The 15,598-nt window shown below is 40.8% G+C and overlaps 2 protein-coding genes across 3 annotated transcripts in view; both read left to right on the top strand.

Annotated features, from left to right (window-relative positions):
* RADX (RPA1 related single stranded DNA binding protein, X-linked) overlaps positions 1–6,863 on the top strand; it is a 28,757-nt gene extending 21,894 nt beyond the window's left edge. For both annotated transcript variants that reach the window (XM_075513048.1, XM_075513047.1), the window contains 3 exons: positions 1,639–1,932; positions 3,308–3,490; positions 4,401–6,863. In XM_075513048.1, the coding sequence (XP_075369163.1) occupies positions 1,639–1,932; positions 3,308–3,490; positions 4,401–4,546 (623 nt within the window). In that variant the 3' untranslated portion in view covers positions 4,547–6,863. The remainder of the gene's footprint in view (positions 1–1,638; positions 1,933–3,307; positions 3,491–4,400) is intronic.
* A 1,923-nt stretch (positions 6,864–8,786) lies between these two features.
* RNF128 (ring finger protein 128) overlaps positions 8,787–15,598 on the top strand; it is a 39,315-nt gene continuing 32,503 nt past the window's right edge. The window contains exon 1 of the mRNA XM_075513204.1: positions 8,787–9,192. Coding sequence (XP_075369319.1) covers positions 8,787–9,192 — 406 coding nt within the window. The remainder of the gene's footprint in view (positions 9,193–15,598) is intronic.

Genomic DNA, 15,598 nt, shown 5'->3' with positions numbered 1-15,598 from the left:
GGAAACGTAACTGTAAAGCAGAAATGCACTGACTCAGATTTACTAACAAAAGTGTTTGCAAGAAAGAAACTTTATAGTAACAGTGTAGGCTGATGACCAAATTAAATTCTAATTTTTTTACAAGAAAAAAAGCTGCTGTGTACTGTAATTATATAGTAGATTTTTTTTTAAAAATCCTTCTGCTAACTGAACTCAAAATCGGGTTCATCTCAGTTGCTTTTTGTGGGAAATCATGGGTTTAAATGTTCACCGTAGCCATTTTAATATTTTTGATTGGTTTAAAGAAGAAAGTAGTTTTTGCTGCCAAGAGGCTCTCTGTAGCGAGAGCAGTTCAAACATTTGCTTTATTTTTCTTCTAAAGTGCAGTCAGATTGTTAAAGATTTCAGCATCTTGTTTAAATAACCAGTGGTGGCTGTTTCTGCTATGCTGTCCTAATTACACATCTGTTTATGCTAAGTTAATAATGAGTGTACAAGTAGGACACACAAATTACAGCACCAATGATATATTGAGGGAGAAAAGTAAAGTCATGATTGAAGTTTTAGAAAGAGAAGGGGTTTTTTTTAATCCACTACTTATATTCTGAAACTTTTTTGTACTTTATTTGCCTAATGTATAGTATTAAGTCTTCATGCTTGTAGAGAATACTGTAATTCTCCAAGTAAATGGTGAGGAAAAATGTTTCTTCGTGTAGCAGCTTTCATGTGCCCCTTTACCTTATATGATTAATTCTAGTTCTGTGAGAAAAATACTGCAGACTGCTTTATGCAATCTAGAGTACGCTTTCCATTTCAGTATTAGTGTCAATTTTCTTTAAATTCACTGTCCTTTGTTGTCTAATTGAGTGCAGCAAGAGTCTTATTTCCCGTGTTGAATGTTCTTGCCTAAGTTGTATCAAGCTTGTCTGTGTACGTTCTGGTTTCTTCATATTTGAACATCCTGATACTCCATCATAGCAATTATGACACTAAAAAGAAGTAAAGTAAAAAAAGCATATGTTCATAGAGAAATGTTGGGGTTGATAGTATACCCAGTTCAGAAGGCTACTTGACGAGAAGTTGTTTCACAGGAGATGGAGGAGGTACAAGCTATACTGGGAATATTTTGAAATGAGCTTTCTAATAAGCTCAAAAGGTGGGGTTTAACACTTGCCTTCAAAATTGGAAGTGATGGTTATATAAGCTTTTACCATTATCAATCCTAAAGTTACATGTAATAGCAAAGAAGAATGGAGCTATCATTGACGGTATAGCAAGAAATTTTAAATGTAGCCTAGTCCTCAATGTAAACATAGTTATTGCGCAAGGGATGGAAAAGTTTACCTTCACTTGTAGACATTTTAAACTTGTTTTCATGGTTTCTGGCTGTTCATTAAACAAGTTACACACTCTCCAAAAACAAGCCATGATGATGCTCTTCATGTGGTGAAATAAGTCTTTTTACTACAAGTCTAGCCTCTAAGGTTACCAGTTCACTCATGTTCCAACCCTAGTTTAAGTCATTGTGTTGTATGTTTTGAACATTCTGCCATGTCTTCATAATTGAAATGTTCTAATGAAAATATTTCTCATCTAGCAGAGAAGTGATATGATTCTATGAGCGTATAAGCAACTAAGTATTTTCTGTGTTTATAATAGACCGAGAAGAAATGAGTGATATACCTGAAACTGAAGAGACTGGAAGAACTTGTGATTCATGGCAGAGTGACTTGTGGGCACAAGTGAAAGACAAGTTAATGAAATATTTGCATCACAGCACAATTTTCCCAGAAAGCATCCCACGTAAATTTGATTATGTGCACAAAGACTTACTTATGCAACAGTATAACCTTCATGCAGCAGTGCACCAGCCGAAAGAAACCAGAACAGATAAAAATATCAATGAGTTTAAAAGTGCTAGTGGGCTTGGGTATTATGAAGTGACAGTTCTGGGTAAGTATTTCGTAGCTTGACTTGTAAAAAAAAGGTTAAGCAAGAGCAGTATAAGATCTTAGCTGTTTGCTGCGTTAACTTGAGAATGACTTGAAGGTTCGTCAGAAACTGAATGGATTTCTCTAAATTAATCAGTTGATTCTGAGTATTTCTAGAAGTTTAACAAATGACTGACATTTTAGATTTTTGTTAGAGTCATGATTTAGGATAGTATTTTACTGGAAAGCTGTAATTCTCATTAAAAATACCTTTAAAGGAAATGACTGAATATCTTGTTTCTACTATCACTTTTCATATAATTGCAATTTTGTGTATAGGTTTATGTGTATCATTTGAAGAATGTGTGTAGTCATTAAGCTATTGATTATTACAATTAGAGGTAGGTCCTGTTCACTAATTCCACCAGTCTGACATAATCAGGTAAATTATTCAATTGCATTTGATTGTCAGCTGACTTTCCTGCTGGATTGGTGTTCATCAGAAACAAGTTAATGTTCTTAAAGGGAAAAGGACAACTATAAATGCTTCTTTTGAGCTTTATTCTCATCGAGTTGTTTTTGAGTACTGTTGCTCCTAAAGTGCCTTTCTTCCATGATAGAAAGTTAAGGGCTGTATTTGAGCCATGCCCATCAACTGCTCTCTGCTGCTCCTGGTTAGCACAAAGCGTCAGTTGATTGATCTTTATTTGTTAAAATATAAATAATAATAAATAAATATAAAATAAATATAAATATTTGTTAAAATATAAATATGCAAGTTGATGTGTATCTGTTTGTTAGCATTACTGTGGGATATTAATCTGTTGGATTTTGTTTTCCCATCAAAAGAAGGAAATTGCCTAGCTTAACGATGCTCATGTTAAGTTCCCGTAATTTAAAAGTTTCCATTATTTGCTAACAGGGATTTGCAGAGAAGGTGTTTGAATATTTACAGTCGTTAGAATCCTGGGACTTACAATATAATAATCAAGACAAAAGTAGCGCAAGTACTGCACCACATACTGCACAGATACAGTGGTTGTAAAATTAATTTCTCTGCCCTTGTAGCAGCAGTAAAGTTAAAAAGGAGTGTGAAATGGCTTCCAATGTTGGTTTAATATTTTCTGAGCTAACAGCATTGTTAGCCTTAAATCGTACTATGTTATAACATCATATCAATTTGAATGTGCTTATGTATAAATATATATATACATATATATATTGGAATGTATTTTTAGATGTCAGTTATTAATTAATGGACAAAGCAAGTAAGTAAAAATCAGTGTTCAGCCTGCAATAGTTTGGTTTTTTTTTAAAAAAAAGAAGAAACGGTGCATGAAGTTGCTAATGGGCTGAAGATGAAGTTCTCTGCTAACTTAAATTTTTTTTTTCAACAGGTATAAACCACGATGTAGCAATAGATGTTGCATTTCTTCCACTGTTTTGTCCTGAAGATCCTCACCTATTTCAACTAGAAGACATTCAAAATGATACATTATTGTCTTGTATGAGTTGCATCTCTGCATGTCAGCAGAAGGTCACTAGCAATGGGAGGCTTCGTGACATGTTTCCACTTTCAAGTGAGACTGGCTTTCACTGATGTTGCTCATTTATCATTTCTTGTTTTATCTGTCAATGCAAGAGTTAATCCTCTGTAGAATTCTCTGTTGTGGGTCAGTCATTGTTCACCTCTTCAGTGAAAGACACGTGAATTCTATTTGACCACCTTTAGTAAATAGATGTAACACTGAACTTTCAAGGCAGTTTTTACTGGAGCTGTTCTCATACTCTGAAGATAGTATTTTAATATCCAAACCACAAACTCCTAAGTGACCTAGATAGTATTTGCAGTTATTTGTTGATGCAAAATTATACTGACATAGAAGTCAGTATGTGTGGCTAAGCATGTGAATATTTGGCTTGATCTGCTTTGAAACAGAGTGGAATAACTGTCAATCAGTCAATCCATTTCACTGATGTCACTTTGAACAGCTGCTTTAACGCAACCTACAGTGCCTATAAACTGAAGTATTTGCCTGCTATTGGATTCTTTTCCTTCAGATTATGCTTCTAATTACTGGCACCTCCCAACAAATATGGTGAACACTATCAATGTGTATCATACTGCAAAGTGCTATCTAACCATCGTGTTTCCCGGCATGCTTATGTAGACAGACCTGATCTTATTTAAATACATCTTTACTTTTCCTTGAATAATACTATGAAAACTGAGAATCACTGATGCTTAAGTAATGCATATTTCAGCTTTTGCATATCTAAGTATTCATGCTGTCGTTTCTAGTGATTGAATTTACTAATAAAATTTGACAAAAAAAAAAAAAAATCCCAGTAGGCCAGTATTTAATAGTTAGAGTGAGGTTTTTCACTGAAAGAAGGTTGAACATGTACACATTACTGCATGGAAAACAATGTCAATTCAGTATACCTTTTTACTGTATGTATATTAAAACACCTTTTCTTAACTTCTAGATGAAATTGTAAAAGCAGCAATGGATCTAGACGGCAAACATGTTGTCTGCATCTTGGACATCTGTCACTTGGGTGATGATAAGGTGGAAGTCTTTCTGAGCAAAATCTACAAGACAGTGGAACCTGGTGTGCTGGACCCAGTGTAATTTAATAACTTATTTTTCAAATTTATATCATTCAAAAGTAGGCTAATAAAATTGCTGTAACTTGAATACACCCTCTACACATTGCACTTTTCTAGAACTAGCAGACACAAACATAAAATTATGATTCTTAGAGCAATTGTAATGGTCATCCACGTAACTGAGAAGGACGATTGTTCCCTTTATTTTTCGGCAGTCTTGAAACAGATTACACAATGTCTTGGTCACTTATGTTCAAGAAGGATGAATAGGCAATACCATGAGTTTATCTTTTGATAGGATACCAAGGAGTATCAGTATGATTGTCATCTCTCTTTCTCTGCCTGTGCTCATACATACACAGGAAATGTATATATCAGGGTAAGACTGAGAAGAGAGGCAGGCTTTCCCAATATTAAAGGCAATGTTGGCAAAATATGGAAATTTAGGCTGGAAATTGGAATAATTTTTAGGATTAGAGCTGTTATGTTCTATAGTGATCTTTTAGTGGGAGGTTCGAGGGGCAGCCTAACTGCTCTTTAGGCTTGAAGCTTAACTGTCTTTGTGAAAGGGATTAAATACCATGGTGCCTTTAGTACTGGGGACTGGACTCAGTGATCCAAGAAGCGACTTTCAGTTCTTTTTACCTGAGCAAGGTCAACTGCTGTGTTTTTATATGTCTGCTTTTGTATATACAGTGTTGGGTAGTGAGTGTAGCACCCACAGGGTTTTAACATATTTTATTTATTAATTAAAAAAAAAGGAATATTTAAAAAAAGAAACTTTGTTAGTGGAACTTGCTTCTAGCTTTGCAAGAGAAATACTGTCTTTAAGGAGTGCTTAGCATGGCAGGATACACAGTTTGTCACAGCATTAGGTTTTTTTCTTTTGATCACCACTGTCCTCTTTCTTTTTAGCAATAGCTGTGTTCTGGGTACATGAAGGAGCTCAGCAGCTGCGAGAAGCTGCTACTTCCACAGTAGCAAGAGCAAGAGACTCTCTAAAATTCTGTCAACTTCTTGCCTGTATACTAAGTAGCAGCTGGCTTGTGCTGAGTTCAGAACTAAGTCCCGCTTTTTCCTTCCATGTCAAAAAGCCTCAGATCATTTATACAGCTGGATCTGTAGGAAATCATTCTCAAGCAGGAGCTAAAACACATTGCTATTTGACAACTTGTCCATGTGAAATGCTGGTCTCAGTTCAATTCTTTGAGAAGAAATGATTGCATTATGGAAGCTTGCCAATTAAATTGTACCATTATTGACCAAAGCCCACAAAGTTAATTTATAGGAACAGATTTATGCTTTTGTGGAAAACTTCTAGGCACGTTTTAGCAGCCTGTTGGTAATTGGAGAGTATCTCTTTCAGCTAGTAGCTCACTTGTCTGCCCTGGGGACAGTGGACTTTGTCTTCAGGTACTTAAATTCTGTATCCTAAATTCAGTTAATGGTAATTGAAGGAGAAACGTAACTGTCCATTATTGTACAAGTTCATAGGCAACTTCAGATAGAAAGTAAAAGCATTCTAAAGAAATTGATAAAATTATTCTCTCTAGTGTGGTTTACAGTTTAAAAATGTATTAATGAGAAAAGTTTAACTTAAATTGCACAGGGACTAAAAGTTAATTAAATGTGACTGTGTATTGTATGTTTATATTTTGTATGGATCGTATAGTATTAGCTCTAGAGCAATGTTTGTCAACCCATGCCTTTCAGAGGACATTGTAACTTTGCCACAGAAGGCAAAATGAAAACATACCAACCCGAGAAGAGCACGGTGTTGCTTGCAGTGTGTTATTTGTGTAATTTTGTCACTTATGGGTATGTGAAGATTAGAGGCCATTGCTCTAGAGCGAAACAGATTAGCACCAGCACTTCGTGTACCAAACTGAGCCATGCTGACTGTGTCAGCCAGTATTTTTTATTTAGATATACTTCAGGTCGAAGTCTAATTTTAATGAAACAATTATTTCTAGAAGCAATTTTTAAAGTAATTATCTTTGTACAAAAGGAGTGATGTGGCTAACACTGTCACAGAGCCACTCTATTCAGTTGTTCTAGCCACTCCATCCGTCCCATGCAGCAGAAATGCAGCAAAGGCTGTTTGCCGCATCGCACTGCTTACTACACTTTAAACACATAGCATTAATAAATTCATCCTCCCTGTTAGGACGTCCTAACTCTAAAAGAAATATCAGAATGGTATGGAATATGTATAATATGCGCTTGAGACTTTAAAGGATATAATTTTATTTTACAGAAGCGTTGTTTGAAATTTTTCATGGCAAAAGCAGGGAAGGGGAGATACTTACTCTCACAGAACGAAGTGCTTCTAACATTCGTTAGAAATGCTTCTAACATTCGTTAGAAGCACAGGCTCTCTGTGTGCAGCTAGAGAACATTCAATGCCTGTAGTCGACTTGGAATTTCAATACTCTGGGTCATTCTGTAGAGGCACTTACCCTAGCCCCATAAGCTACGCTGAACTTAATATGCCAACTTCAGTTGCTGGAGTGTTGCAGTGTTAATATATGGTTCCACCACTCTGTCTCCCTCCTCCCTGCCAAACCAGCACTGTAGCACTGGGGTGAAGGACCTCTCTGCAAAGAAACGACTTGCTGTTTTATTGCACTTGGTGTTTATTGAAACAAGTATAAAACCAAAGTATTTTTGATCCTGAATCGTGTCAAAACGTGTTAATTTTGCCATGTTAAACCAAGAGACGGAATCTTTACTCCTGCAAAATGTCATAGGAATGGTCTTTCTTGCTGCTGTGTATTGCCACTGCTGAGGGTAAAATACTATCAGGCCACATTCCCTAACTGTAAAATTCATACCCAACCAAAGAACTGTACTCTAAAATCTTACATTTGCATGTTTCTTATGTTTCCAGCATTAATTTCAAAGAAAACCACAGAAAAGTAAACTGTAGCTAATGGTACTTTTGAGTGCATAAAACTTGCTAAGTCATAGATCTTAGAGGTGAGATCAGTTTTGAATTAATGTGATGTAGAACTAGTTTAACATTGAAAACATATATAAATAAATGAATTAATATATGTAAACGTCTTGGATTATTTCTTTCAATTTCTTTCCATTTTCTTTTCACTTCTGAAAGCTGTTTCAGTTTTCCAAGAATCTTCTCCACAGTCATGTTTACTCTTTTAAAGAATCTTTACAGGAGAACTAGGTCGAGCTTCTGTCAAAGTATATGCCACCAATTGCAGCTTCTCTTGGCTTTCAACACTGTGTGCCGCATGACTTTTGCAGAAAAATGGGGAAACAGGTCTTGACAACTTTACAAGTCTGTATTTTCCTGTATTTGTATTTTCCTGTATTGTCCTGTATTGTCATTATGGACTACAGAGTTCTGACATTAGTAAGGTTTTCATTTTTCTGTTCGAATTTAAGAAAACAAGAGTTGATACTAGTAATTGTTATGGAATACAACATTGACTGAATTCAGAGAAAGAATCCTTAGAGCCTACATCCAGAAATGGAGAGTCGTGTGATAATCATTCAAACATCTCAATATAAATCTTGAAAGTGAGCAAGAGTGTGAAAATGGGCTGAAAGAGGTAGTTTGCTCCTGTGATCAGTTTAGGTGATTCTACATCTCCTGCTTATAAATCAATATTAAAATCAGTTCACTGTAAACACCAGAACAAGCTGGACCTGACAGAGTAGGTGACTGAAAGAATCCAAAAGGAGAAGTGCGGGGAATGACTTGGTTATCTCAGTCTGTAAGATGGGTAAATTTTTTTAATATTTCCCTCCCTCCACTTCTGCCCTTTTTGACGAGATCATTACATCACAGATTGCATTGTGAAGTGAGAACCCTGAACTTGCATCACTCAACGAAAGATGACCTGGTCCTCTGAAGTGACGTTCCGGTTGAAATAGGAGCAGGGGGCTTGAGCGATCTCTTAAGAAGCACCATCAGAGCTAGAATTTGTGCAGTAACGGGAGAGGCGGAGGGGGAGAATGGTGCTTTGTGAAAAAGGAGCAGAAAGTTAGGGCTGAGGGTGACTTGCAGGTCCTCCAGCCTGTGGCTGTGTTTCACAATAGGCAGGAGTGTCACTCGTGTGCTGTCCCAGCCCCCACGCCGGATAAGCTCACTGACACCTCGAGGACTTACCTGGGTGGTGTCGGGTTCCTGTTGGAACTGAAATTTCAAACTCGCCGGCACGCTGCAGGCTAACAACCACCACCACCGGCCGAAAATATCTGTAGACGTCGACATTTTGTGCTTATATGAATAAGCAATGAAGCAAGTGGATAAGTTCATTTTTTTCTGGCTCCTGGTGGTTGTTAGTATTTTATTCAAGATTACAGAGGCATTTTCTGTGAGTGCCTCTGTAAGTTTATTCTATTTCAACAGCACTAGCAACAGGTCTGTCTCCGAGCAGTGCGAATGTGGTCTGTATGGATTAAATTCTCCTCTGCTTAGTGCCCAGGGGCTTGTGGGCATTCCTAAATCTGCTAATCTTCAAGCCTGCGACGCAAATACCCGGTTCACCGTCACAAAACCACCGTGGATAGCACTGATTGAAAGAGGCAATTGCAGTTTTGCTGAAAAAATTAGGGTGGCAGCCAGAAGGGGTGCAACAGCAGCTGTGATCTACAATGTGCTGGACAAAGGCAAGGACACCGTCCTGATGTCGCATCTTGGTGAGTATGGCAGCGCGAAGCGCTGAAACCTGGTCATTTCTCTGAGGTTTGGTCCAGGACAGCGCAGCCGGGCTCTAAGGAAGCAGTTGTGTTTGTGGATGATCGTTGCTTTGAGCAAGAAATTCAATGGGAAAAAAAATGTATTATGCAATTTGCGCCTTGGCTTCGGTGCTTAGTAAGAAATACTCTGCTGTTACGTTCTGAGCTTGGTACAGGGTAGCCAAACTGGTCTCTGAAGTTAGTACCATTTTTTACTTGTACAGCATGCAAATTGTTTTAGACAGTGATGTAGAGAAACCCGTAGTGTCTGCTTTGAAGGCACTAGTTTATTTTTCGAGGTTAGAGGGGATAAATGAACCTACAAGTGTCTGCACATAGGTATATGCTTTGCAGATTGCAAGATCTTTTTGTTATTTTTTCCTAAATTGTTCTAATCCTTTTTGGATAGTGGCTGATCTCCGCCTCTTCTGGGATTCCCTAATTCCTTAATGAAAGGTTAGACAAAATGATTGCAATTGCCCATTCTGGCTCTAATAGCGATGGATCTGTCATTAGGGAAGAACTGAGAAGCTAACTGTGAAGCTTTATTGTTTGGCTTTCATTTCTGCATGTGTTCCTCTAGGTCAAGCTGTGTAGTAAGCATTGTAGCACAAAGCCTACATATACGTAGCTAATTCTGTGAAATACACTTTGGTGGAGCTGCGCTAGGAATCCTTTGGCTTAAGTCTTGCTAGTCTGATTTTGTGAGCAAACTGAATGATTTTTAATCCGGAGATGAGCCGGCATTTTACCGATCGCCACCCGGTGCCGGTTGGGGTTGCCACGTCAGGGAGTTTCTAGCTGTGGAGCCCACACCTGGGCAGTTGACAGGAGCCGGCCCGCACCAGCCCTTCAGCAGGCTGGCTCTGGGTCTCGGTTACGCACCCGGAGGAGCATCGCAGGTGCTTTATGAACCCAACCATCGCGTGAGGCTCCGCTCCAAAAAAACCCATCCTAAACAAGGGATTGCACAACACCGTAAGAAGTGTGCTGTACGGCACCGAAAGTGCGTGCAGTGGCTCGTTGTACCGCACAGCCAGCTTTGACTCTCCCGATCTCATGATCGAGCTAGTTTTGCAAATGGAGCTTAAATATTTTACTGGAAACGTGTAGCCAATAAACCAAAGCTTTTGTTCTACCTCTGGAGAAAGTGATTTAGACTTCAGGGGCCGGTATGTCAAGATTCAGATTAAGTTGCTTTTTTTATTTGGTTTTCGAGCGTGCCAGCTCATACTAACACTGGATGAATAACGAAAGAATTGTACTGTCTTTACGCAGCTGCAAAATCGGTGCCAGCTGCGTTTCTTGCGAGCGGAGGTGGCCCCAGCCGGCCCAAGGCGGGAGCGCGGCGGGAGCCGGGCAGCCCGTTCCCCCGGAGGTCGGCGGAGGAGAATGGGACGGAACCTTGTTCAGACACGCTGGGTAACCGGGGTGTCGCAAACCCGACATCAGACCAGACTCCAGAAATGAGATAATTATTTAGGATGAGCTCTGAAAGCAGACCCTAATTGTTCAGATTTTTTTTTTTTCCTAAAAGGAAAAAGATTTTTTAAAACTTGAAAGCAGCAGATATATCACCCGAGAGTGTATTTCATGAGACATGCAGTCCCATCTTTCTTAGTGTAATTAATTTTGTTTTCTAAAAGACAAACTGTGATTTTTATAGGACTATTTCCTATAGTCGTCCTATAGGACTAAAGTGGATATTATGATGTATTTGGTGGCAAAGAGGGTTTATAAATCAGTTCAGTAGTCATGTGTTAAACACGGTGAGGGCAAAATACTTCCGTGAGATGAGCTCTTCGTCTAATCGGTATAGGAGAAGCATCTTCTCTCTGTATTTGTTTCCCTCAGTGCAAAGCGTGGAGCATACGTTCCTTAGGTAAAACAGAAAAAGCCTGGGAGAGGGGTGGTCATTGCAGCACAGCGCTTAGAGCAAAAGAGTGCTTGGAGAGGATTTATTTTTTTACACTAGAATTGTTTAGGGGCTGGGGAAGGAAATCTCCTATTTGGCTGGAACCTGCCGATGGTGGCATCGCCCAGAGAGGTCTGAGGAGGCTTGGGGATTAATCCTCCCTGCCATTGGGGTCGGGGACCTTTGGAGATGAGACGCCCTGCTGGCAGAGCAGCGAGAGAAAAATCTGCCCTGCTGCTGCCAGCGATCCGCGAGCTCCCGATTAAAGGAGGAGCAGCAGCCTCCGGGGTTGTCGGCCGGCTCTCGGCTGGGGCCAGCCCTGACGTCTCCAGTCATCCGCCTGTATTGCTCTGCTACTGGGCAGGGCTACAGGAACCCCATCTCCTTGGTTATTTATTCGGCCTTGGGGCCTTGGCCGCAGTTTCCCACCATCCTCCTCCCTTCCCGCCAACTTTAACATAAAATCAGTAGAGCTTTCCAGCCAACCGTATTTTCTGTTACAGCAGTACAGTATTATGGCTGTATTTCACGTCGTAAAACACCCGCTCCGTCTTACAGCAATGAAATAGTTTGTTCTGGGCAAAGTCCAGGGGTGCAGGGAAAGTTGGTAATTTAAAGCTGCTGGGAAGGAACACAGAGAAAAGAACTCCCTTCTTGGTGACTCCTTCCTCATCCTTTACCGCAGTTCCTTCTACCTGTCAATAGTTTTACCTGTTACTGGGTATTGGTTTGTTGTTACACACACATGTAAGATAACACTGATACATTAGTAGCTTTTACTATGGAAAATTTTAGAGGTCAAGATATCAGTAACAACTTCCCCATTCCTCTCTGATTACATGAATCACTGGTGGGGAAATGCTCTACTTTAATCTGAAAGATTTTCTGTAGGTGTTTGTGTCTTCTTTGCATGAAGTTAGATTGATCCAACGGTACAGAGACTAAGCTTTTGCTAGAAGAAAAATGTCTCTTTTTAGTAGTTCCAGCACTTACTTGATTTTCTCTGGGAAGGATATGGAATATGCATCTGTAACAACATTTTTCCGGCACCGCTCCTTGAAACTTAAATGAAAATTCCAGGAATTATCACGCTTTTGAAACACAGCCAAATTTAAATAAGGCAGTTGGGGGCTCCTTTTTTAGTAACAAATGCCAGAGCTCGGACGGTGGCAGAGTAACTGTGCTCTGCAAAGTCACGAAGCAGCTGGTTTGGGCCCACGCTTAGTAAGCAGTGCTGGCACGGGCTGGTAGAGGACTGTAGCCTCTTGTCACTATGATTTTTTTCCTTTTTTCCTGTTCGTTTACAAGAGAAAATAGGAGACTGGAGATAGGAGTATAAAAAAAAAAAATTTAAAACACCATTATTGCTGCCATTGGGATACTCGTCCAATATAGCAACTAAGCTAAAATATCAAGTGTGTTCTGAAAGGTTTTCTCCAAGGGATTTACTAAAAGCCAGTGAAAGGGAACTCTCTTACTGGTTAAAGCCTCCAAGACCCATGAAGAACAGTACCCTGGCAGAACTGTTGTACAACAGGAGCAAGCAGATACCTCAGTTTGTCTGTACGATAGAAATAATTGGCAATCCTGACAATAATAGAAAAAAATGGTTGTGGATTTGCATTTCCTTCTAACTTGTTTCCAGGATATTCTGTAGCCTCAACGTCTACCTTTTGTTATCTCAGTATTTTGAGATAGGATCTTGTTAGCTGTTGGTGCAATACCTGTTATAAACTTGTGGGCTAAATGCCTGGCAGTGGAGTTTGGTTTTATCTTCTGTTTTGAAAGCCGGTGTAAAGTCTTGCTCAGGTTCCCCATCTTAACTCCCTAAACTATCACTGCTTATTTATTCTTCAGAGTCATTTCTGTTCTACAACACTTTGAGTCACCTCCTCTGTTTACTATAGGAAAAGCCGGGCTCTCTGTCCTAGCTTTGACCAGCCTGGGGGACCTGCACGTGAAAACAAATGAACTTCCAAGAGCGTCCGTGCAAAGCGGATGCCGTGAGCTTCCCTTTTCATTTATTCCTTGTGAAGTAAGTGGCTCTGCTAACAGCAGTCCAGATGCCACCGTGAAGTCAATGTTCTCATAGCGTAGATTAAATTCCTCCATTTATTGTCCGAGAAAATTGAAGTGGCTTCATGTCTTTGATGCAGTGGGAGGTGCAGACGCCGGGAGGGCAGCGACAGGAAGGGCGAAGCTCAGCCCTTCACCAGTGGGAGCCGTCACTGCAAGGAGAGGCTGGGAGAGCTGGGGTGGGTCCGCCTGGAGAAGGCTTGAGGGATTCTCATCCATGTGTACAAATTCCTGATGGGGCCAGGGAGGGTAAATATGATGGAGCCAGACTCCTCTCAGTGGTGCCCAGTGAAAGAAATAGAGGCAACGGGAACAAACAAGAAATCACGTAAGAAAAGACTTCTTCACTGTGAGGGTGGCAGGTTGCCCAGAGAGGTTGTGCAGTCTCCATCCCTGGAGATACTCAAAACCCCACCAGGCACGGCCCTGGGCAGCTGTCTCGGGCTGCCCTGCTCAGAGCTGGGTTGGACTGTCCGATCTCCAGAGCAGATAGCTTTTTCCTTCCAGAAAGCCTCCCGAGCAGCCATAAAAATGCCTGCAGGCTGTGCTCACCGCCGCAGCGCGCAGGCTGTCAGAGCTGCGTTCAGGTCTGGGATTTTCCAGAGCCCCCAGAACATGGAGCCAGCAAAGTCCAGGACCTCACCACGCTGGCATTTAGCACTGTTTCTTTAGCTTCCAAGGTAATCAATGTGATGAGCACTGGGTTTATTTCAGGTGACTACATACTGCCACCCACTCGTTCATCCATAAACTTGGTGGTGAACATATACCAGATTCTGGTAGACCAGAATATACCAGCCCAGATTCTGCTTCTGTGGAAAAGCAGCAGAAGGTTTGTCCTGGGACCACATGAAAGAAAGATGGAAAACATATTTTCATGAAATTGCAAGTATCTTTGACGGGAGGAAGAGTGCACGCAGACTGTGGTCAGTGTGTGAGCATCCATCCCTTTGTACCTTCTGCCTCTGCTGACAGTGGCCCGTGTTCTCCGGGGTAGTAGAGGGCACATGTAGCGCTGCCACAATTGGTCCCGCTGTGCCAGAAATACGGAGAAACAATGTTTGCTTCCTGGCACGGGGGACTCTTGCGCACATCTGGCTAGCCGAGGGAAAGCATTCGGTGCCAGCGCACAGGGCGACCTGACGCACTTTTTTTTTCTACATCCAGTGAACAGAGAGTTGTAGGCTGGAGCTTCCAGGTTGTGTTAGAGCCAAACAAGCTCCCAGATTCAGAGTGAAACTTAGCTGGAACTGGCCGCCTCTGTGTGTCTTCTGCATCTAGTCACAAGGATCACCTCAGATTCTCCTGGAAGCTCCGAAGCCCTGCGGGCAGGAGGAGGGAGGTTTCCAGCCCCTACACCTCCTCCAGCCAGAGCCTGTCCTCTTTGTAAAGCAGCGAAGGACCACAAGCTCCATTCTCACGCCTTAATTTTTTTTCAGCTAGCTTAAAAACTTGCGATGCTGTAGCCCACACCGTTGCCTACTCTGGAGCAAGTCACCTGCCCAAGCCCCTTCTGTTGCTGGTCATGGACGTGAGCTAGTTTTGGATAAGGAAATGCAACATCTGTTGTCTTTACCTTGTGATTCAGGGTAACGTTTGCTCAGGGATTCTTTTGTCCCGTGACATTCAGTCCTGGGTTTCATTTTAGGGCGCTCCTTTTGATTGCTTTTTCCATTTTTATAAGGGCTTCTCCTTTCCACTTCGTTGTTCAGTGGAGAAGGCCCACAGACACGGTTCAGATCTATACGCAGCGCTGGGAGGGTTCACTGCCGGCGCCTGTAATGCTTTGTCCTAACAGAGATTTCTTGTGTCCTTGTGAGCTTTCCTCCAAAGACAGAGAACCAGAGCTGGGCACTTGAATAAGAAAGAAATGCAGTTTTGAAGGACGTGAACGTACAGGTGTCTCATCAGCAAGATGCCCTGAGTGATCTGGCTTGACATTAAAAAGCAATATTTAGCATACACTTTTTTTAATCTTGAAAAAAGGTATTTAAATATTTACTCAAATAAGATAAAGCTCCAGATAATGATAGGGTCCATCCCTGTAGAAGGCAGTGACAGCATTCCCAGGGTTTCACTTTGTTTGTCTGAAAGTCATGCCCTACTTTCTGAGCTTCTCAGAGCCTCCACCAGTAGCCATGGGGAAAAAATGAAAAGCAAAATTATACAGCATAAGTTTTTAAATAATAAAAATCTTTTAAGGTTAAAAAAATCAGATCTGTGCCAGAAATGCCTTCACGCTGTACCTATTTTAGATATAATTCTGCCTCTGATTTTGTGGGAGCCCATTAATGCTGCTTACCCTATCATTCTCACATCTGTAGTCATCATGGGCTACAGTGCTTTTCATTTCAGAAACTTTCAGAAAGCTCTCGC

The sequence above is a fragment of the Mycteria americana genome, chromosome 10 (genome assembly GCF_035582795.1).
Source record: "Mycteria americana isolate JAX WOST 10 ecotype Jacksonville Zoo and Gardens chromosome 10, USCA_MyAme_1.0, whole genome shotgun sequence".
NCBI lineage: Eukaryota > Metazoa > Chordata > Aves > Ciconiiformes > Ciconiidae > Mycteria > Mycteria americana.
The sequence above is the reverse complement of the archived record's forward strand: the minus strand, read 5'-3'. Positions and strand labels throughout refer to the sequence as shown.